This window comes from Vipera ursinii, assembly GCF_947247035.1.
Source record: "Vipera ursinii genome assembly, chromosome: 10".
NCBI classification, from domain to species: domain Eukaryota; kingdom Metazoa; phylum Chordata; class Lepidosauria; order Squamata; family Viperidae; genus Vipera; species Vipera ursinii.
Window position 1 is genome coordinate 7,027,041 of NC_139520.1, and position 21,923 is coordinate 7,048,963.

Genomic DNA, 21,923 nt, shown 5'->3' on the forward strand with positions numbered 1-21,923 from the left:
AATCAAGAGACTCAGACCCCGGAATCAAAAGAAGCTTGGTTTATTTTGCGCCAAAGGTTCAGAACAAAAAGCAAAGGCAACGTCTGAACACATTTTCAGGGAAAAGCAAGTACGGTACATATATAGTCTTGAAAAGTAGCAAAACACGGAAATGTAACTTATGAGCTCTGATTGGTTACATGAATTATAGCCCCCAACTCCCCCTTGTTGCTATTCTTAAGGGCGGTTCACAGGGCAAAAGTGAAATACAAAATACAAACATTAAAAAGAAATTAAATGATTGCCCAAGTTAAAACAATTAATATATAATTATAAAACCCCAAGGATAAAATAAGAATGCAAAAAATAAAAAACCCCACCAATCCCCATCAGGCTAGGCCGGCTTGTACAAACAAAAACGTCTTGAGATCGCGACGAAAGGAGCGAAGATCGGGCGCCATCCGGAGCTCTACCGGTAACTGATTCCACAGCTCCGGAGCGCCCACAGAGAAGGATCTCCCCCTGGGGGCCACCAATCGACATTCTCTGATAGCTTAATATCTTGCAACCCTGTCTCAAGCAAAGGTTACAGGTGTCTTGCTAAATATCCAAGTTTCCGGCACCATGTTTGTGGTTAGCTACAAGCCAGACATATGTGGTAAGCTGTAACTAAACTTTGTGCTGGCCTAGGAGGGGGTGACCTATAGCTGAACTTGTGGTTTGGCATTTCTCCATCTCCTTGTTCCTCTTCTAACTTATACACGCATTATCGTTTTGATGTATTCTTTGTATCTTTCTTTATGGCCTGCCTCAACAGGAAACAACTGGTGAGGCAGTTACATTGCTGGAAATTGTGCAGTCTTTATCTTTATCTTTATTAGACTTATATACCGCCCTTCTCCCGTAGGACTCAGGGCGGTTCACAAGGTTTTTAAAATAACAATACAACAATTACAAAAATTAAGAAGAGTTAAAATGATTACATTTACAATCTTTTGGCTGGATTTAAGGAAAGGGACATGACTTCCTTTCTGCTCAGCTCCCTGACAGTTGCATAAATTAAAAGTAATTTCACTACATTATTCCTTATAGGGGAAAAAATTGTTTGGTGCTCATCGTTTTTTGGTTCTCATTGCACCTCCCAGAATAAATTAACGAGGTCCCACTGTAGCCCAGCTTCTTGTCTGCGGATTCCGTTCTTAATTGATGAGATAGTAAAGGGAAAATGAAAGTGGAGGTGAAGAAAACAAACATTGAAGCCAATCATTTCTGAACAGGAAGGGTGAAACAAGAGTCTGACTCTCTTTGCATTCCTTTGTGGCCTCTGAGGTTTGGTTCCTGATAGGAGATAAAAGATAACACTAATCCACGCTAGCCTTCAGTTCTCCAGTCCCAAGTAAACCGTTAAAAAACGAACAAACCCTAAGATGCTTAACTTTGATTTCCTTTGCTCATTCCCCTCCCTTCTTAAACCGAATAAAAAGAGCTTTGAATTCCCCACATTCTAGACCAGGGGTCAGCAACCTGAAACAGTGAAAGAGCCACTCGGAACTGGTTCCCTCACAAAAGGAAAAACTGGGAGCCGCAAAAAATGTGTGCACATGCGCGTACATGCGCGCATGCACAGAACAGGGTTTGACTGAAGAGTGGAGCCAAGGCGAGATATGCACCTACCCTGCATATTTGAATTGGTTGAACTTTTTTAGTCCCACTTTTTTTTTTGGCCTGCACATGGCAGAGGACTGGGAGCCGCAGGAGACGGCTGAAAGAGCCGCATGCGGCTCCGGAGCCGCGGGTTGCAGACCTGTGTTCTAGACAAACAAGGAAAAATTCATGGTCTCAAGTTCAAAATGTAATAGACAAAATAGTAGCTGTTTCATGGAGTCGGTGGGACTGGCTCTTTTAGGTACCTTTTGTGATCCTTCACAAAACTCTTTGCTTATGTACTGTATATAACATGTATAAACTCATATTGTCCTTTCAAATCAGAGAATCACACATTTATGTAGTTGGAAGAAGGTTTGTTGACCATTGATTCAAATCCCTCTCAGTTCAGGAAGTCACAATAAAGCATCCATGCAAATCGGATCACCTTGATTTGTGGAACAAGACATGTTCTGGTTCACGGAGGACTGTAAAGCTCACAACACGCCACATGTGTTGTGATTTCAACCTTTTAGGAGAGAGTTTAAAGAGTGAAATGAAGAGGAGGAAATCTTATCTCCCCCCCCCTCCAGAAAACATATAAGGAAATTGAAAAAACATGATCCCGTAGACAGTACCAAGAGACCTAGCTGATTTGAGGTGATCCATAATTAAACTGTATTAAGGATTATGGAATAGCTCATATTTAAAATGCTTAGCACATGTGGGAAGCAGGTTAATAAGCCCCTGAACAGTTCAATCCTGGTTTTTGCTATAATTTACAAAGTTGGTTAATCCACACAGCAATAGAGCTTAGACTGAAAATCTTACACTCTAGCAGGGCCATCATAACTTGGCAACTTTAATGTGCTCCTGGCTACTATCCTTCATGACCAGAGGCAAGCTCGCCTGACCAATAACCAGCCAAGACACAGTGAAGGCCTTTTGTTTCGTTTATTGCAAAAAGCGGGGAGAGAAGCTATCAAAGTTTGGTTCTCTCCAAAGTTTCAACCCAAAATATTCCCTTCTCTATACAACCCTGTCCTGCCCGCCACATCCCTCCTCTTTCCCCATTGGCTGAGGTACTGTGAGGTTTATTTATTCATTTATTTATTATTGGGACTTATATGCCGCCCTATCTCCCGAAGGACTCAGGGCGGCTAACAACAATAAGATACAATAGTACAAAAGTTAAGAAAAAATGTTTTGATGCTTTTTCAATGAACTTTTCAACCTTCTGTGACTGCACTCCGATTTTGAAAATCAAGATTCTATATTTTCACTGTCCTACAATACAACGTGATCATCAGAAATCACAATCCTGATTATTTTGAGTTTTAAAAGATATATTTCATTGCCCCTTTTTCATGTGGCAACTTAGGAAGCCTTGCCATCTGAACAGCCGGTCACAAGTAGACCTTGTGCCTGTTTGTGGTTTGGGTTGCTGTGTCTTGAGTCTTAGGATCTTAATGCCACATAAGTATTTTCAGCTCCTGTTTTGTCATCCGTGCCAACTTCTTATCGTCCTACTCTTGCCGTATACTTTGTACTTCATTTACTATTGCTTTAGATTAACGTTTTATATTTGGGGGTTTATCGTTTAGTTGCGAAACTGTTGGTTTTGCTGGTGGGGTGTCCACAATAAAGGCTATTCATGGATCGGGAGTTCAGTTCCCTTCCCTTCTCTTTGTTTTAATAATAATAATAAGTTGGAAGGGACCTTGGAGGTCATCTAGTCCAACCCCCTGCTAAGGCAGGAAACCCTATACCATTTCAGACAAATGGCTGTCCAGTCTCTTCTTAAAAACTTCCAGTGTAACTTTTCTGTAACAGCTTCGCTTCTTTTTCAGTTGTCCTGGATAAACATCCTAAAATGGCCAAGCTGGTGCCCATCATTTCCCAGAAAGATCTCGAGAACATTTCCCTGAGTCAGACGGGCTTTGGCATCTCGCTGAAGGCTTTCCACCTGGCTTGGAACACCGACGTCTCCGTGAAGCTGTTGAGCAACCAGAGAGCAAGGGAAAGGTTGGCTTATTTATTTTATTATGATTCATTCAGTGGTGGGATTCAGCCAGTTCGCACCACGTCAGCAGAACCGGCGGCTATTTTTTTTGTTGCCCAAACCCAGAGTGGACTTCCGGAAGCGGCATCCACACAGAGAACCGGTTGTTCGCATATTTGAATCCCACCGCTGGGTTCATTGCACAGCCAGCTAGATGTTCAGACTGAATTAGGCATTTTTATCCACCTATCGAGTCCTTCCCAAGGACCTGGCATAGGCAGATGTTGAAGTTTTAAGTGTTAGAATTATCATTGCAGGGTGTTAGCTGTTTGTTCTGTACCAGCCTGCTACCGGCCCTGCAGAAAAGGCAACCCCTTTACAAACGGCAAGAGGCTGGAATTACGCCTGCCAAATTTATTACTACAAAAACAAACAAGACACGAACCAAGAAACAGGAGCTTAAGAAACACTATCCGAGCGGTTGCCTTCAGCAAACCAGCCCTCCCCACACATTCCCTTTATATAGAGTTCAGGGCGTGGCTTCTCTCTGCCTCCTTCTGAGAAGCCCCATTGCCTTCCTCTGTTTACTCCTAATTGACTGCCTCCTGCATTGGGCGTCCTTGAACAGGGCCAGCTGTGGGTCATCTTCATCCACACTGTCAGGCTCACACAGCTGGGTCTCCGTGGTGACCAAGTGGGAGGGGCCTGGCTGAGGGCTATCATCAGCAAGATCTTCAACCCCCTCAGCAAGGTCTTCAACACACCCCTCCTCCTCTGAGTCATCCGACCCAACTGCCGAACCCACAGGCTGACCCTGAATCACAACACTGTTCTGAGCAAAGCTGCCTTTTGCAATTGACTCGTGGTGAATTTGTAAATGCCAATGATGTTCAAGTATTGCTTCAGTTATTTTGGGATCGCACCCAAGGCACCTCTATGACTGTTGGAACTATCTTTGCTTTCTTTTGCCACAGTTGTTCTTAGTTCTGTTTGCAGGTCTTTGTGTTTTGTTACCTTCTCCAATTCCTCCTCTGCTATTCTGCTGTCCGCAAGTACTGCCACATCCATTATCCAGACTTCTTTCCTCTTTCTTAACCATTGTTAAGTTTGGGGTGTTAAGCACTTTAGCTTCTTTGTTTTCTATTACTGTATCTAGAGCCTTGGAGGAGCCGTGGGCTAATGCCTCCTTAAGTAACACCAGCTGCCTGCAATTTTTTTTTATTCCATTTATATCCCGCCCTTCTCCGAAGACTCAGGGCGGCTTACAAGCTTAGCAGTAGCCTTCATTCTATGTATATGCCTGCTTATTAGGGCTTTCACACACACCCCAAGCGGCATTATTACAAAGTCAGCTTAATTGCCCCCAACAATCTGGGTCCTCATTTTACCTACCTCGGAAGGATGGAAGGCTGAGTCAACCTTGAGCCTGGTGGGACTCGAACCTACACTAATTGCAGGCAGCTGGTGTTACTTAAGGAGGCATTAGCCCACTGCTCCACCAAGTCCCACCAGGCTCAAGGTTGACTCAGCCTTCCATCCTTCCGAGGTAGGTAAAATGAGGTCCCAGATTGTTGGGGGCAATTAAGCTGACTTTGTAATAATGCCGCTTAGGGGGTGTGTGCCCTGAGTCTTCGGAGAAGGGCGGGATATAAATGGAATTAAAATAAATCAAATAAATAAATAAATAATTTCTAGTCTGCCCAGTTCTTGCTTGCAGGCAAACAGTATTCCTTGCAAGGCTACCTAATCATGCTGTTGTTTGTAGTCAGTCTGTGCAATCTTCTTGCAAGCGCTAAACAGGTGATCCCCTGTTTCTTCGGCTTCTTTGCCAAGGCAGCATTTGCTAATCTGTTGCTGTCTTTTCAATTCTGTCTTTGTGTGCATTTGGTCTTAAGGTCTTGTGCAGAATTAACTCCTCTGTCTCGTTCTTCAATTTTTTCTGCTCTTAGCCATTGCCAGGTCTTCTTGTCATCTGTTTTCCCTGCTGTGTTTTTTTTTAATGCGCTGGCCTTTAATGCTTGTGTCTTCCCATGGTTTATTTGTTTTATTTATAAAATTTCTCTACCACCGATCACACTTGTGTGGTTATGGGGAGTTTCCTGATCGTGGAGGAGGGCTTCTAAATAGTATAGGCTGAGCTTGCTTTAGCAAGGACTTAGAAAATTTCTGGATGGCCACCAGCTCTCTGCTGTTCTCTGAAACAGCTTCTTTTTCAGGCTTCCCCAGAAGCAAGGATGCTTATGGTGTGTGTGTGTGTGTTGAATATTTGACAAGGGCGCGACTTTGATCATGAAGGAGAGTTTACCAGTATGATTTCAGGTGCAAAGAATCAGGACCATACATTAAGTTACAGTTCAGAAGATTTATTGCTCATGCTTATGCACAAGAATCTAGTCAACCAAAGTTCAATGCTAAACTGACACCAGATAAGGGTTAATGGAATTCAAGAGGGGTTGGACTTGGAACGTTTGTGACAACCTAACAACTCTAGGCTGATGACTTATTTAACTCTTTCCCCCACCCCCCACTCCGCCTGCTGTTCTCCTACAAGTGATATTCATTGCACTCTGGGATGCGCTGATCTCTGCTATTTTCTCAAATTCAACTGCATAATAGATGGTAGTAGCCATTCATGCTTTCCACATGAAAAGTGTTTTTTTTAAAAAATAAAAAGACAATTAAAGAAGAAAATTCAAGATGTTAGCCACAATGTGCATCGTACTGTGGCTACCATCTTGATTTTTTTTTTGTCCTCACGCAGACCATCCTGTCAAGGAGCCTGAAGAAAAGTTACTATAGTCAGGCCTTGGTTAGGGACAACTCATTTAGTGACAGTTCAAAGTTATGATGGCACTGAATGAGGAGACTTACAACTGATCCCCAAAGTTGCAGCTGTCACAGCATCCCTCCTGTCACGACAGCTATAATCAAAGGAGGGGTGGGGAAATGGAAACATACCGATGGATCATTTTGCAGTAACAAATGATGTTGTCTTGTTCTACTGAAACAGTGTGACACGCAGATCTTTTTTTTACCCTTGCAGAGATTTCAAGGCCCTTCTTCAAGAAGCAGCAAACATTCAACGTTTACAATGCAACCATCTCTTGCCTCTTTTGGGTATTTGCCAGTTCCAAGGTTTCCTTGGGGTTGCAACAACATGGATGCACAATGGATCTCTCTGTTTGCTTATTCATGATGTAAGTCAGAGAAGGCAGGATAAAAATTCCCTTGGCTGTCTCTCCTGTAAATGGCTGTGATGGAATGTAGTAAGGAGCTGGATTCCCAGGAGGGAAGGGCTGCCTTCCAGAGAAGTAAGAGGCAGCTCAGCTCAGATAGTTTGTGTGAGAAAAAGAGGGTGAAGACGGTTCCTTCCTAAAGGTTCCCAGAGTATAGGCATGTTGTAGTTAGTAGCGTGCTTCAGTTTGGCAAGATTCTGTCTGAAGGAGTGGAATAATAAAGAAATTACTTGAAAGAAAGATCGTGTGTCTTTCTTGGTTTGGGCAGCCTGACAATGACGCAGTAGCATGAAGAGAATGAGGGACAGACAAGGCACTACTGCCCAGAGGAGAAGCTCTTGAAACAGGAGAGGCAGAGATTCAGCTTCTTGGCACACCAGAAGAGGGATTTCAGCTTGTTCCTTCAAATAAGCTACCATTCTTAAATCAACAACAAAAGTTGGGTTTATCATCTTATGGCAAAGGCCATAACAAACCAGCATCTCACATGAAGCAAAACCATTCTGGGTTAATTTATCCATTTTCACTAGTAGCAAGACGAGCTCGGGATCTGCCTGCAAATCTCTAATACCTTTAATATAGAAATTTGGGGCAGATATTAAATCAGCGTTTTGACATATAGGACAGGCAAACCATTCTGGGTTAATTTATCCATTTTCATTAGGAGAAGGGGGAGATCTGCCTGCAAATCTCTAATACCTTTAATATAGAAATATGGGGCACGTAATTAAATCAATGCTTTGAAAAAACAGTGCATTAAATAAACACCTTTTCTCCCCCAGCGTGAACTCTATCCAGATCTGCCTGTTCCTTTGGCCATAAGGATCCTGTCAGATGTTGCCACCGGTCTAAGTTATCTTCACAGTTTGGAGCCTCCAATCCTTCACCACATTCTCAAACCTTCCAATGTGTTGTTAGATCTAGAATATAGAGCTAAGGTAGGCTTTTCAAATATGTCTCCCCCCCCATTCCTTTTGACTGGCTGTCAGAACAACACTTAGATTGCGTAGGGCTTTTCCTGAAGTACAGGTAATCCTCAACTACCATAATCGAGACCAAAAATCTCCATTGCTAAGCAAGTGAGTTTTGCCTGATTTTATTACCGTTTTTGTCACAGGCGTTAAGCAAATCACCGCAGTTATTAAGTGAATCATTCAGTCATTAAACAAATCCGGCTTCCCTATTGACTTTGTTTGTGGGAAGCCAGTGGGAAGGTGTTCTGTACCAGCCTGCTACCGGCCCTGCAGCAAAAGCAGGGACAACCCCTTTACAAACAGCAAGAGGCTGGAATAAAGCCTGCCAAATTTATTCACATAAAACAGAGCAAGACAAGACACCAACCATGAAACAGGAGCTAAGAAACAGGAACTATCCAAGCGGTTGCCTTCAGCAAACCAGCCCTCCCACACATTCCCCTTAAATACAGTTCAAGGCGTGGCCTCTCTCTGCCTCCTTCCGAGGTGCCCCATTGCCTTCCTCTGTTTACTCCTGATTGACTGCCTCCTGCGTCGGGCGTCCTTGAACAGGGCCAGCTGTGGGTCATCTTCATCCACGCTGTCAGGCTCACACAGCTGGGTCTGCGTCGTGACCAGGTGGGAGGGGCCTGGCTGGGGGCTCTCATCAAGCTGTCCAACCCCCTCAGCAAGCTCTTCAACACCCCCCTCTTCCTCCTCTGAGTCGTCCGACCCAACTACCGAACCCACAGGCTGACCCTGAATCACAACAGAAGGTGACAAATGGGGTTGCATGACTCCAGGATACTACAACCATTGTAAATACATGCCAGTTGCCAAGCGCCCAGACGTAGATCATGTCACTATGGGGATGCTGTTAGGATCGGCCATAAGTGGGTTTTTTTCAGTGCTCTTCTCACTTAAGGCAGTTGTGTCAGGCTGACTACAGCCTGCTCCCTAGGAAATAACGACCCCTGACTCCATAGGTCAGGGGTTCCCAACCTGTGGGTTGTGACCCACTACCAGGCCGTGGCCTATTTGCAACCGGGTTGCGTGAGTGGCTGGCTGGTGTGCACACAGACACAGCCCCACTCATGCAAGCATTGCAGGTGCTCAGGGTCCCACTTGTGTGAGCGTTGCAAGCACTCACGGTCTCGTGCGAGCGTTGTGGGCGCTTGGGGCCTCGTGAGCATCGCAAGTGCTATTGGCCCCACTTGTGCGTGCATCGCAGGTGCTCAGGGCCCCACTCACATGAGCAACATGGGTCCTTGGGGCCCCACTTGCACTAGCATTGCAAGCGCTTGGGGCCTCACTTGCACGAGTGTCGCAAGTGTTCTTGGCTCCGCTGGTGTGAGCAACAGGTGCTCATGAGCATTCAGGTGCACGCAGGCATATGTGTGCAACCTGTCCCTCCCACAAAATCACCCCGTTTCCCCTTTCAGAAAGGTTGGGGAACTCTGCCATAGATGTTAAGAAAAGGTACTTTTACTAGAGATGCGGAGTGCAGTGTGAGCGAGGCAAGCTCTGAAAGAAAACCCCGTGAATATTGTATATCGAAAGCAATCCCCAACGTCCAAAACCCTCCCCCCTGAAAAGAGTCCAATCAGATTCTCTTCTGACGTTTTGGGAACCTGGGGCCTCAGGTGCCGCTGTAAATTCCTTTCCCAGGGCCGGTGTCCTTGAAGGCAGAAAGATGGCTTGGTTAGGCACCTCTAATTCCTGTCAGTCTCCATCCTCCCCCAAATTCCCACAGCCTTCTTTCACACCCCCAGCACTCTTTCCCTCCCAAATGCCCCCTCCCCCTCGAATATGGCAGTTGCTAGCGAGCTTCAAAGAAAGCGAATGACTGTAATTTGAGGGTTACCTGTAGTGACTGGCCTGCTCTGGTTTCCTAAGCTATCTTTCCATCTTGCAGATCTCAGATTTTGGCCAACCCACCTGGAGAAAACAGCAGCTGAGGGCAGCTTTGGAAAACTGTAGCAACAGTAGTTGCTGGGATTTGCTCTGCCTGTCTCCTGAAATACTGCAAGGAGGCCAATTCTCAACTGAAGGAGATGTTTATAGGTGAGTCTTAGAATCTCAGGGCATTGTTTGTCAAGGTGAGGCCACGGTTCGTCTGTATGGCAGGGTTAGCTCACCTGGAGCCTTCCAGATATGGTGGATCATCTGACCGGGAGCCCAGCCAACTTGTTTCTTTACTTTTCGTAATAGGCTTGTATTAGATTTCAAAGTTGGAGGAAGAAGGAAGTCATAAATTTTCCCACTGACCTCTAGCAATGGGGTAACCAGTATATTTTGGAACTGAATTCTTCCTCATCAAGATGCTGTTACTGATTGCTGGGTTCCAACTGTGAGGAAAACTAGAAGTGTGTTAGCAGGATGGAAATATAGAAGGAGTGTGTTATTAGTTGTGGAATACCTGCAAGCAGGAGAGTTATTATTGTACCCTATTTATGGCTTCGTCGGAAGCAACAGGTAGGCCAGGAATTTAGTCTTTGATGGGATCCCGTTTCAGATTTTTTAAAAAAATGCATTGTACCCTCAGTTTTGAATCAAAATAGATTTTTGTTAAATCCAAGAATTCTCAATGTCTATTACATTTGGAAACTGTAGCTTAAGTTTTTCCAACTCAAGTTTCCAATTCATTTTTTGTAATACAAAGAGTGAACCCCTGGTATGAATATCCAGACAAATCATGTTGTCTTTACCTGAGGAATACATCATCCTAGGTGTAGAAACCGTATGATTACTGTGATCAGTCAAGCATACAAGAAACAATCCCAGTATTATAGAATCAAATGCAAGACCCCCCCCAAAAAAAACCCAATAACCAACACTCACTGCAGTTATTATTTACTCAGCGTGCATGGGAGGAATTTCCATCCAGAAAATAATAGCAGAATGACATAATTGGAAGGGACCTTGGAAGTCTTCTAATTCAGCCTCCTGCTCAAGCAGGAGACTTAGTCTATAGCATTCAAGACAAGTGCCTGTCCAGTCTCTTCTTAAAAGCCTCCAGTGACAGAGCACCACAACGCCCGAAGGCAAGCCATTCCACTGGTTAATTGTTGTCACTGTTAGGAAATTTCTCCTCAGTTCTAGGTTGGCTCTTTCCTTGATTAGTTTCCATCCATTGTTTCTTGACCTGTTCTGTACCAGCCTACTACCGGCCCTGCAGAAAAGGCAGGGACAACCCCTTTTACAAAACGGCAAGAGGCTGGAACTAAGCCTGCCAAATTTATTAACATAAAACAGAGCAAACAGAGCAAACACGAACCATGAAACAGGAGCTATTCAAACGGTTGCCTTCAGCAAACCAGCCCTCCCACACATTCCCCTTTTAAACAGTTCAGGGCGTGGCTTCTCTCTGCCTCCTTCTGAGGTGCCCCATTGCCTTCCTCTGTTTACTCCTGATTGACTGCCTCCTGCGTCAGGCGTCCTTGAACAGGGCCAGCTGTGGGTCATCTTCATCCACGCTGTCAGGCTCACACAGCTGGGTCTGCGTCGTGACCAGATGGGAGGGGCCTGGCTTAGGGCTCTGCAGAGCCTCAATACTATCCTCAGCAAGGTCTCCAACACCCCCCTCCTCCTCCTCCTCTGAATCATCTGACCCAACTGCCGAACCCACAGGCTGACCCTGAATCACAACATGACCTGCCTTCTGGTGCTTTGGAGAACAGGTTGACCCCCTCTTTTTTGTGGTAGCCCCTCAGACACTGGAAGACTGCTATCACGTCACCCCTAGTCCTTCTTTTCACTAGACTAGACGTGCCCAATTCCTGCAACCGTTTTTCATATGTTTTAGCCTACAGCCCCCTCATCCTCTTTGTTGCTCTTCTCTGCACTCTTTCCAGATTCTCTACAGCTTTTTTTTTAATAATATGGTGATGAAAACTGGATGCGGTAGTCCTAAGTGTAGCCTTACTTTGGCTTTATAAAGCGGTACTAATACTGCACATGATCATGATAAGAGGGATAATAAATCCTTCAGACAAAAGGATGGACTCATATTTATCAGTAAAGGAGAATATTTGTAGCTCGGGGTTGAAATGAGGGGTCTTTGGTGCTCTCTTGAGGTCAAGAGGTGCTGAGGAATCATTCGAATTTGGACTTCCAATATAATAGGTGTTTAGATGAGAGATGTTACCAAATAACACCTGGTTTTCCTTTTCATTGCCTAGTTTTGGGATGATGTGTTGGGAACTCCTAAGTCGACAAAAGCCACTGACAGGTAAGCAATCTAATAAAATGCTCTATCTAAGATAATCTTCCTTGGACTGGGTTCTTTCCTGTATGTAATCGGACTGGAATCTCACCTTGTCTTGATGTTGCGTGATGGAAAATATTGTCCAGGTGCTCCTTGACTCATAACCAATCACTTAGTGAGCATTCCAAGTTACAACATTCCTGGAAAAGGGGACCTACCACTTGGATCTGAAATTCTGATGATTGCCCACCCTCCATGGCCCCGTGACTGCACTTTGAGCCCTGTGCAATGCAAACCACACTTAGGGCTGTTTGAAATATTCAGGTGACTGTGTTTTGCGACAGTTTTGCTGAAAAGCGGGACTTATTTCCAGTTTAGAGCAAAAATGCCCCATAGGAAACAATGGATTCATCTAATAACCACAACATTCACTTAACAACTGATCCTGTGCCTTTACAATTGGCACGCTTGCTTAACAACTGCTGCAAGAAAATGTAAAACAGGGTCGGTCGTGTGACGGAACGGTTTTATGACCATTATGACTGAACGAGTGTAATGAGCAGGCTCCATTACGATCGTTAAGTTGAGGACTACCTTACTCAGAAAAATCTTGCCCCATTTAAAATAAAATGCTGTATCCTATCATCATCATCTCTTAGACTGCAAGAGGGGCCTTTAAAGGAATGTGGCAGCAGGGGGTCCTGCAAACTTGATCAAAATATAGGAATCGACCTTACCCTCTATAAAAAGACTGCATGTTTTCCCATCCTCCGCTTTTTCCTACTGCTCCCACCAAACCGCTAGCACTGTTCTGCAAAAGGTGCAGCTCTCTGACTTATACAGGTAGTCCTCAGTCAATGGCGAGCTTAATGGGTCCAGAATGTCTTGTCACTAAACGATACACTTGCAGGGCGTGAGGTCATGTCACTGCATTGCTCAGCGATGGCAATCCTGCTTGTGCCCCTTGCTGTTACGAGGCGAGGATTGTGGGCGATTGAGTCCCAGGTGTCTTACAAGCAGGCAGGTGGAGGAGGGCTGTGGGTGGCCCAGGTAAAGCTAAGCAACTATGGTGGGGCCAAAGGGGGCTGCAGCTGGGCAGGGGAGGGCGTGAGCAAACTTGCCGGAGTGACCAGTGACCATCCCTGTTGGTTTCCCCATTGACTTTAATTGTGGGAAGCTGTTAGGGAAGGTGGCTAATGGCCGTCATGTGACCGTGGGAGGCTACAACCATCAAAAGTGCAAGCCAGATGCTCAGATCATGGTCACCTGACAGCAGGGATAGTGGGACAAGCAGAACCTTTCTGGAGATAGTGGGAGCAAATTAGCCAGTGGAACGACTTGCCTCCAGATATTATGGGTGCTCCATCACTGGAGGTTTTTAAGAAGAGTTTAGACAGCTACCTGTCTGAAATGGTATATAGGGTCTCCTGCTTGAGCAGGGGGTTGGACTAGAGGACCTCCAAGGTCCCTTCCAGCTTTGTTATTCTGATGTTCTGAACTTCAAGGACCAACTGTACATCCTCTTCATGCAGTGCCATCGTGATTTCAAATGATCGCCGAGCGAGGGGTCATTAAACAAGGACTACCTGCATGTCCCTCTTATGTGCTCCACTCTCTGTCACTTAACATACATTTTCCAGCTCATCCTAAACTCAGTCTAGGACTCCGTAGCAGAGAGCTGTGAGGACGGCAGGACTTACCTTCTCGTCTTCCCTAACTTGGGGCTGAGAAAAAAAAAGTTCTTTCCCGCAAGGCTTTTTGGGCCACCCATTTGCTTTGCAAGCATCTGACAAGGGGATGGCTCCGAAACTGCTTCAGTTGTCCATTTCTGTGTTCTCTCTGTCTACCAGAAATCAGCCAAATTATTAATAGGGAAATTGCAAAAATATTATCTGTGGCTGCAACTTTGTACAAGTTCTGTGAAGAACTGTTTTTTTTAAAAAATACTCTGATTTCTGATTTAATGCTGCCCTCTTGTGGGTTTTTTTTAAAGCTTTTTTTCCCATGTAGTTTATATATCAGTGCACCAGTATAAATGTATAGGCCAGGGGTATCCAACTATGGCAACTTTTAAGACCTGTGGACTTCAACTCCCAGAATTCCTCATGCTGGCTGGCTGGGGAATTCAGGGGGTTGAAGTCCACAGGTCTTAAAGTTGCCAAGGTTGGACAACCCTGGTGTAGGCTGTTAGTAGCAGAGTTCCTGCAGCTTCTGTACAGGTTTATTATTATTTTTTTCTTACTGTAGGAAAAAAGACTTTGCTTCAAGCTGTGACTGGGGTCTGCAACGGTCTGCGGCCAGGGATTGAAGCAGCATTCATCCCAAACGGCTTGCCTCATCGGAACAGGCTGATCCGGCTCATGCTTCTCTGCTGGCATCAAGAACCCCAGTGTAGACCTAGCGCTGCGGGTAATATTCTTCCCCACTGCTGCAAAAGAGTTGGCTTTTTTTTTACCTGATTAGAAGTGGGGATTCCCTGTTTCTAAAAAAACAAACCAGTGATGGATGGATGGGGAATTGAATTGAAGTCCACCCATCTGGAAGTGACCCAGGTTGAGAAACACTGCTCTAGAGCAAGGGTCTTCATGACTGGCTGAGGAATTCTGGGAGTTGAAGGGCCAGGTTTGAAGGCCCCTGCTCTAGAGAAGTGCTATGTTATTCGGAGGTATCTGTGTGAAAGCCTTGCCGGCTGCAATGTGCATGGAATCACCTTGGGAGAAGCCACGCTTGAGCAAAGATTGTGTGGAAAGGACTGAGGGACGGAAGCTTTGTAAATGGGAACAAATGAAATGTGATCCCGGCATTTTTCTGTTGACAGAATGTGCGGCATTTCTAAAGGATATCCTCGATACCTATCCAAAGGAGAGGATTTCAGATGCAGTTTACAACCTGATTCATGCCAAGGTGAGCCAAAAGAGAGTTTGGGATCCCCTGTTCTTTCTCTGTGGATCCTTTCTTTTCAGAAACCACCATTTTAGAAAGGCTTGGTTACAAAAATCCTCTAAGTATGGTTAGGATAATCATGATCTCCTTTATTGATTGAAATACACCGTACAATACCATCCACTATAGTAATGTTGGCAAGTTCCATCTTTCTTTAAGCATGAGAAATTAATAGAATGGAATGGAATGGAATGGAGAAAAGAAGAGAAGAGAAGAGAAGAGACAATAGAATAGAATAGAATAGAATAGAATAGAATAGAATAGAATAGAATAGGGAATAGAGTAGAGAATAGAGTAGAGAATAGAATAGAACAGAATAGAGAAGGAATGAAATGGAATGGAATGGAATAGAATAGAATAGAATAGAATAGAATAGAATAGAATAGAATAGAATAGAATAGAATAGAATAGAATAGAATAGAATATTTATTTTTATTTATCAAATTTATACACTCCCTATCTCTCTATCTACCACTTACTTTTGAGATGGGCAGCTATAAAAATCAAATCAATCAACAAATAGAAACTAAGCGACTCTGGATGGTTTACAGATTAGAACCGTAAAACCGTATAAAAAAAGACACCATTAGAAAGATAGAATTAAAAACAGAGTTAAAAAGGGCAAAGGGAGAACCCTCAAACTAGTCCCTTCCCTCAGGGTTGCCTATACCAGTTTTGGATCCCCTTGCTAGTTGGCCGAAAGAGGTCTTCACTCTCTTCCGGAAGGCTAGGAGAACGGGGGTCACCTCACCTGTGTGGGCAAGACTTTCCATAGGGTGGGGACAGAGAAGACCCTCTTCACAGACCCCGCCAGTCAGAATTCTTTAACCAACAGGATCTGCAATGTGTCCTTCCTGTCTGACCAAGTGGGGCAGGTTGATACCATTGGGACAAGGTACTTCAGATCATTTAACTGTCATTTGGTTGAGGTTTATCCCTTAGCCAGGTGTGAAGAAAAAACAACAACACCCCCCCCCCCAGTTATGATGTACCCATTAAACCGTGGTTAAAGGAAGACAGTGTTACTTATTTATTTATCAAACTTAAATGGCTGCCCGTCTCGCAAGGAGTGACTCTTTCCGTCAAGAGCTCATAAAAGTTGCTTCCATGGAGCTGCGTCTCCCCTTTCTCCTTAATAACCAGAAATGTGGAGGGTTTTGAGTCGCTGGCCTAAATTTCCACACCAAAGGCTTGAACCCCGAGTCTTAACCATTATATATGCTCACTGCTTAAGATAAGGAGAGTCAGTTTTTTTGGACTCCGATAGCACAGGGTTGAAAATAATATTGTAGCAAACCTCGGAGTTGTGTTTTTAAAAGCAGGTAGACCTAGAGCAGGGGTCTTCAAACTTGGCCACTTCAAGACTTGTGGACTTCAACTCCCAGAATTCCTCCTGACTGAGGAATTCTGGGAGTTGAAGTCCACAAGTCTTAAAGTGGCCAAGTTTGAAGACCCCTGACCTAGAGGGACAAAGGTGCAGTTCCTGAAATAAAAGCAGGATTTTAATAACTCCTGTTTACGTTTGCAAGGAAGCGAGGGATGAAATGGCAGAGCAGATGTTTTTCTAAGAAACAGAGGGTCTAAGGAACATGATTTCACGGCCATCTGTTTGTCTTTCAGGAATGTGCAATTAATGCTGCCAAAGGCCCAGTTTCTCATTTACTTGAAACAGGGAGGCGCAATTTAGAGGTGAGTAGAGACGGCTTAGGAAACTTGTATTAAATTTAGCCGTTGTCCTTTATATTTGATTACAGATAGACCTTTATATGGAACCAGAACTTGAGCACACAATTTCGAGTGGTCATAAAGCCACATGATCACGCCTGATTGTATGATATGTTTTTTTTGCAGCTGTCATTAAGCGAGCACTGTGGTCATTAAGCGGACTCATTGTTTGTTGGGGGGAAATTTTTTACTGGAAACAAGAAGTAAACACTGGTTTCCAGTAAAAAAAATTTCATAAATTGTGGTCAGCTGACCATAAGAAAACACCCAAGGGGCCCCTGAATATCAGAACTTTGAATTTGGGTCATAAGTCTCTTTTTTCATATTTGTCATAACCTTGAATGGTTGATAAGCAAATGGTCATAATTTGAAGATTTCCTGTAGGAGAGGCATCTCCAGGAGTCAAAAATCAAGATGGCACCTGCAATGTAGAACAGAATGGAATGGAATGGAATTAGAATAGAATAGAATAGAATAGAATAGAATAGAATAGAATAGAATAGAATAGAATAGAATAGAATAGAATAGAATAGAATAGAATAGAATATATGGAATAGAAAATATAGAATAGAATAGAATAGAATAGAATAGAATAGAATAGAATAGAATAGAATAGAATAGAATAGAATAGAATAGAAAATATGGAATAGAAAATATAGAATAGAATAGAATAGAATAGAATAGAATAGAATAGAATAGAATAGAATAGAATAGAATAGAATAGAATAGAACTGGAAGGGACCTTGGAGGTCTTCTAGTCCAAGGCCCTGCTCAAGCAGAAGAACTTATAACATTTCAGATAAGTGATTGTCCAGTCTCTTCTTAAAAACCTCCAGTGATGGGGCGCCCACAATTTCTGGAGGCAAGCTGTTCCACTGGTTAATTGTCCTCACTGTTAGGAAGTTTCTCCTTAATTCCAGGTTGCTTCTCTCTTTCATCAGTTTCCAACCATTGTTTCTCGTCCTGCCCTCTGGTGCTCTGGTGAACAACCTGGCTCCTTCTGCCTTGTGGCAGCCCCTCAGATACTGGAACACTGCTATCTTGCCTCCCCTATTTCTTCTTTTCTTTAGAATAGCCAAACCCAAGTCCCGCAGCCGTTCTTAGTATATTTTAGTCTTTGATCCTCTTAGTTGCTCTTCTCTGAACTTTTTCCAAGGTCTCAACATTATTTTTTTGTAGTATAGTGACCAAAATGAATTTGAGTTTGGGTGAATACCAATGTTTTTCCAGCATGATATAATCTCCTTTCTTTATCTATGGTGCTAATCCAATCCAAATATCTGTACAAATATAGCCACTGTTCTGGGGATTAAAACTTTTTGGAAAATACCAGAATGTTTATATTTTGGTGTAGAATGTACCCATTTTCACAGTAGCCAGGAATTTGCTGGAAGAAAATCTTCTTGACCAGGAAGTCGTTCATAATGTAAGGTAATCCCTGATTTAACAAATATATTCATTTAGTGACCATTTGTAGTTACAACAACGCTGAAAAAAGTGACTTATGACCATTTTTCACACTTATGTCCATTGCAACATCCCCATGGTCATGTGATCAAAATTTGGATGCGTGGCAACTGACTCATATTTATGATGGTTTGTGGTATCCTGGGGTCATGTGATCCTCTTTTGAGACCTTCTCACCAGCATAATCAATGGGAGAAGCCAGATTCACTTAAATTTACTTAACCGTGTTACTTAGCAACAGAAATTTTGGTCCCAATCGTGCTTGGTAAGTTGAGGATTACCTCAACCCAGGTTTTGTTTGTTTATTTTTTTTCATTAGAATTTATAAAACTTTCTAAAAATGTGCAGCTGTAGAAAGTGAAAGGGATGCGGTGGCTCAGTGGGTTAGGATGCTGAGCTTGTCGATCAGAAGGTCAGCAGTTTGGCGGGTCAAATACCGAGTGCTGCATAACAGAGTGAGCGCCTGTTACTTGTCCCAGCTTCTGCCAACCTAGCAGTTCGAAAGCATGTAAAAATGCAAGTAGAAAAATAGGGACCACTGCGGTGGGAAGGTAACAGCGTTCCGTGCACCTTTGGCGTCTAGTCATGACCACGGAGACGTCCTCGGACAAGCGCTGGCTCTTCGGCTTTGAGACGGAGAAGAGCACTGGCCCCTAGAGTTGGAAACGACTAGCACGCATGTGCGGGGGAACCTTTACCTTTAAAAAGTGAAACGTTAATATTGTTATTGCAAATGATGTCATTTCTCATTGCTTTGTTTAGATCATCTGTCCTCAGAATAACAAGGTACCCAACAAGGAAATTGTGTTAAAACCACAGAGTTTATCATGTGAAACAGGAAGTCCAGGGAAGAAAGTGAACCAGACAATCCTTGTCAGCAATACTCCTCAACAGACAGCCTTACAAAGAGGTAAACTTTGTGTTAGCTCTTAAACCAGTCTAAACCAAGGTGCAGTGAGGTTTGGGGAAAATGTCAAAGAAATATACAGTCCTAATTCAGTAAGACATTGACAATTATCTGAAGAGAGCGTGGCTTGTAGACATGGGTGTATATTTGTGTGAATTCTCCTTGTGTTGAAAGGCTACCAGACGGTATGTTGTGGTTAACTTTCATAGTTTTGGAAAGTGGAAAAGAAATATTTATTGAGTACTAACAATGCCCCTAAAAATAGTGTTAACAGGGAACCAAGTGTAAGTGTGAAACAGAAAGAGCCTTGGTGGAACAGTGGGCTAATGCCTCCTTAAGTAACACCAGCTGCCTGCAATTAGTGCAGGTTCGAGTCCCACCAGGCTCAAGGTTGACTCAGCCTTCCACCCTTCCGAGGTAGGTCAAATGAGGACCCAGATTGTTGGGGGCAATTAAGCTGACTTTGTAATAATGCCGCTTGGGTGTGTGTGTGAAAGCCCTAACAAGCAGGCATATGCATAGAATGAAGGCTACTGCTAAGCTTGTAAGCCGCCCTGAGTCTTTGGAGAAGGGCGGGATATAAATGGAATTAAAATAATAAAAAAAATTAAATTAAAATAGAAGATTATCTAAAAACATAAAAATGAACGGAATGGGAAGGAAAGCCAGCCCTGTTGTTAGGGGATTTGGCTAACCAGTTTTGCAAACCAGACAAGTAGTTTTAAAGAACATGCCATCCAAGCACAATGATTAGACCATGTCTATCCTAGTTTGACTTGTTCATCAAAGAATTGCCTTCAAAATGTCATTGGCAGAAGCCCAACGGAAGGTATCTATTCAATGCCCTAATTCTGCTGGTAAACCTATAAACAGACCCATTTTGAATTTGTAAGACATGGAGCCAGTGTCCCAAAGGTGCTTTTCCCAAAAAGACAACTGGACTTTCTTGGTGTGTGTGTGTGTGTGTGTGTGTGTGTGTGTGTGTGTGTGTGTGTGAAAGAAAATACTAAGAAAGTCCTGTTGCCTTTTAGAAAAAAAACAGCTTTGGGACAACCATGACCTGGATGACCGAGAATCTCCATAGAGATTCTCCATAGAGACATGGAGTCTTATACTCAGAAATCAAGATCCCAAAAAAATATATCGTTTCCCTTTAGCCAAAGAATGATCATAATCTACAACATCCTTCCTTTGGGTGCTCAGATACTTCATGTTTTTCTTTCGTTGGCTCTTTTTGCTGACTGTTGAACTCAAATGAGTTCAACTAGAGTCTCTGGGCCGAGCAGCTGAAAGGTATGTGGATAGCCGAAACTTGGTCTGCCTGTCCTTTAAGTTATTTTTCTAACAAGATTGTGGCATGTCAGCAGGATGTAAAACAAGTCTGAACAAACAAAGCTGGAGTTTGAAGGTCACCCTGGAGTTGCTTCCCATCTGATTTGTGTTCTACTCTATTTTTAAGTTTAGATCAGGAACACGTCATTTTTTTGTGTCCGTGCGCCTTTGGCGTCTAGTCATGCCGGCCACATGACCACGGAGACGTCCTCGGACAAGCGTTGGCTCTTTGGCTTTGAAACGGAGATGAGCACCGGTCCCTAGAGTCGGAAACGACTAGCACGCATGTGCGGGGGAACCTTTACCTTTACCTTTAGGTATAAAACAGCACATTCGGGAAATCGCCCCCAATGTTTGTTGAAAGAACTTTCGTGATTCCACATGCATGTATGAATCGGACTGCTTCTTCCAACACATTAGAAAATCTGATTAACAATTGTCCAAAGAAGAACTTAATATGAGACATCAAGATATTTCTCTAAGGTTACTTACAGAAGAGAAATAGAATTGAAAATTAAGTTGTGTGTGTATGTGGGGTTTTCTGAAACAGAACAGAAAAAGAAAAAAGAAAACAATAAAAAAGGAAACGGAATAAAAATTATATATACGAGGGCTTCTCATGCACGAATATACATATATGCAGTATATATTGAAATACATTTTGGGGAGAAATCCCTGCAGTAGGTGTGGAAAGAGTTAGTATGTTCCAATGACTCTCTTGACACTTTGCCTATTTTCTTTCCTTTATTTTGACTAATAATAATAATAATGTTACTTGGATGAGGAACAAAACATCTCAGATTAAGTGGGCTCATGCCTCCTTAAGTAACACCAGCTGCCTGCAATTAGTGCAGGTTCGAGTCCCACCAGGCTCAAGGTTGACTCAGCCTTCCATCCTTCCGAGGTAGGTAAAATGAGGACCCAGATTGTTGGGGGCAATTAAGCTGACTTTGTAATAATGCCGCTTGGGGGTGTGTGTGTGCCCTAATAAGCAGGTATATACATAGAATGAAGGCTACTGCTAAGCTTGTAAGCCGCCCTGAGTCTTCGGAGAAGGGCGGGATATAAATGGAATTTTAAAAAATTTAAAAAAAATTTAACATTTTAACCTACTTTTGGCCTGGATGACTGAGCCTTCATTGACATACGTATACAGTTTTACACAGTGCTTTTTTTGTAAAAGAAAAAGGTGCCGGAACTCACACATGTCATACAACCCGCTTTGCCTACCCTACAAGGTTCCATCCAAAAAAAGTGCCGGAACTCCGTTCTGAGCATTCTATGAGAAAAAAAGCCCTGGTTTTACGCAACCATGTCAGTAAAAAAATGACCATATTTCATTATAATCATCTGTCCACAATCCTCATTTGTAAGCAACACATTCAACGATTGGAAGTAGCATCAGGTAAACCGAGTCTGAAGACACTTTTTTGCAATCATCTTCCCTGTGACTGATTTTGGATTCGTGCAGACTTTACATCAGATGTTCCCCTACAAAGGGAGGGGAAACGAAAGCAAGCCAGAGTGA

General features: G+C 43.4%; 1 protein-coding gene across 1 annotated transcript in view; it reads left to right on the forward strand.

The window, feature by feature from the left end:
- The window catches only part of LOC310645164 (receptor-interacting serine/threonine-protein kinase 2-like), a 74,684-nt gene that overhangs the window by 46,601 nt on the left and 6,160 nt on the right, over positions 1-21,923 (forward strand). Inside the window, exons 4-12 of the mRNA XM_083370678.1 lie at positions 3,474-3,648; positions 6,669-6,822; positions 7,644-7,799; positions 9,730-9,878; positions 11,996-12,045; positions 14,269-14,430; positions 14,840-14,925; positions 16,585-16,653; positions 18,919-19,066. Coding sequence (XP_083226804.1) covers positions 3,474-3,648; positions 6,669-6,822; positions 7,644-7,799; positions 9,730-9,878; positions 11,996-12,045; positions 14,269-14,430; positions 14,840-14,925; positions 16,585-16,653; positions 18,919-19,066 — 1,149 coding nt within the window. The remainder of the gene's footprint in view (positions 1-3,473; positions 3,649-6,668; positions 6,823-7,643; positions 7,800-9,729; positions 9,879-11,995; positions 12,046-14,268; positions 14,431-14,839; positions 14,926-16,584; positions 16,654-18,918; positions 19,067-21,923) is intronic.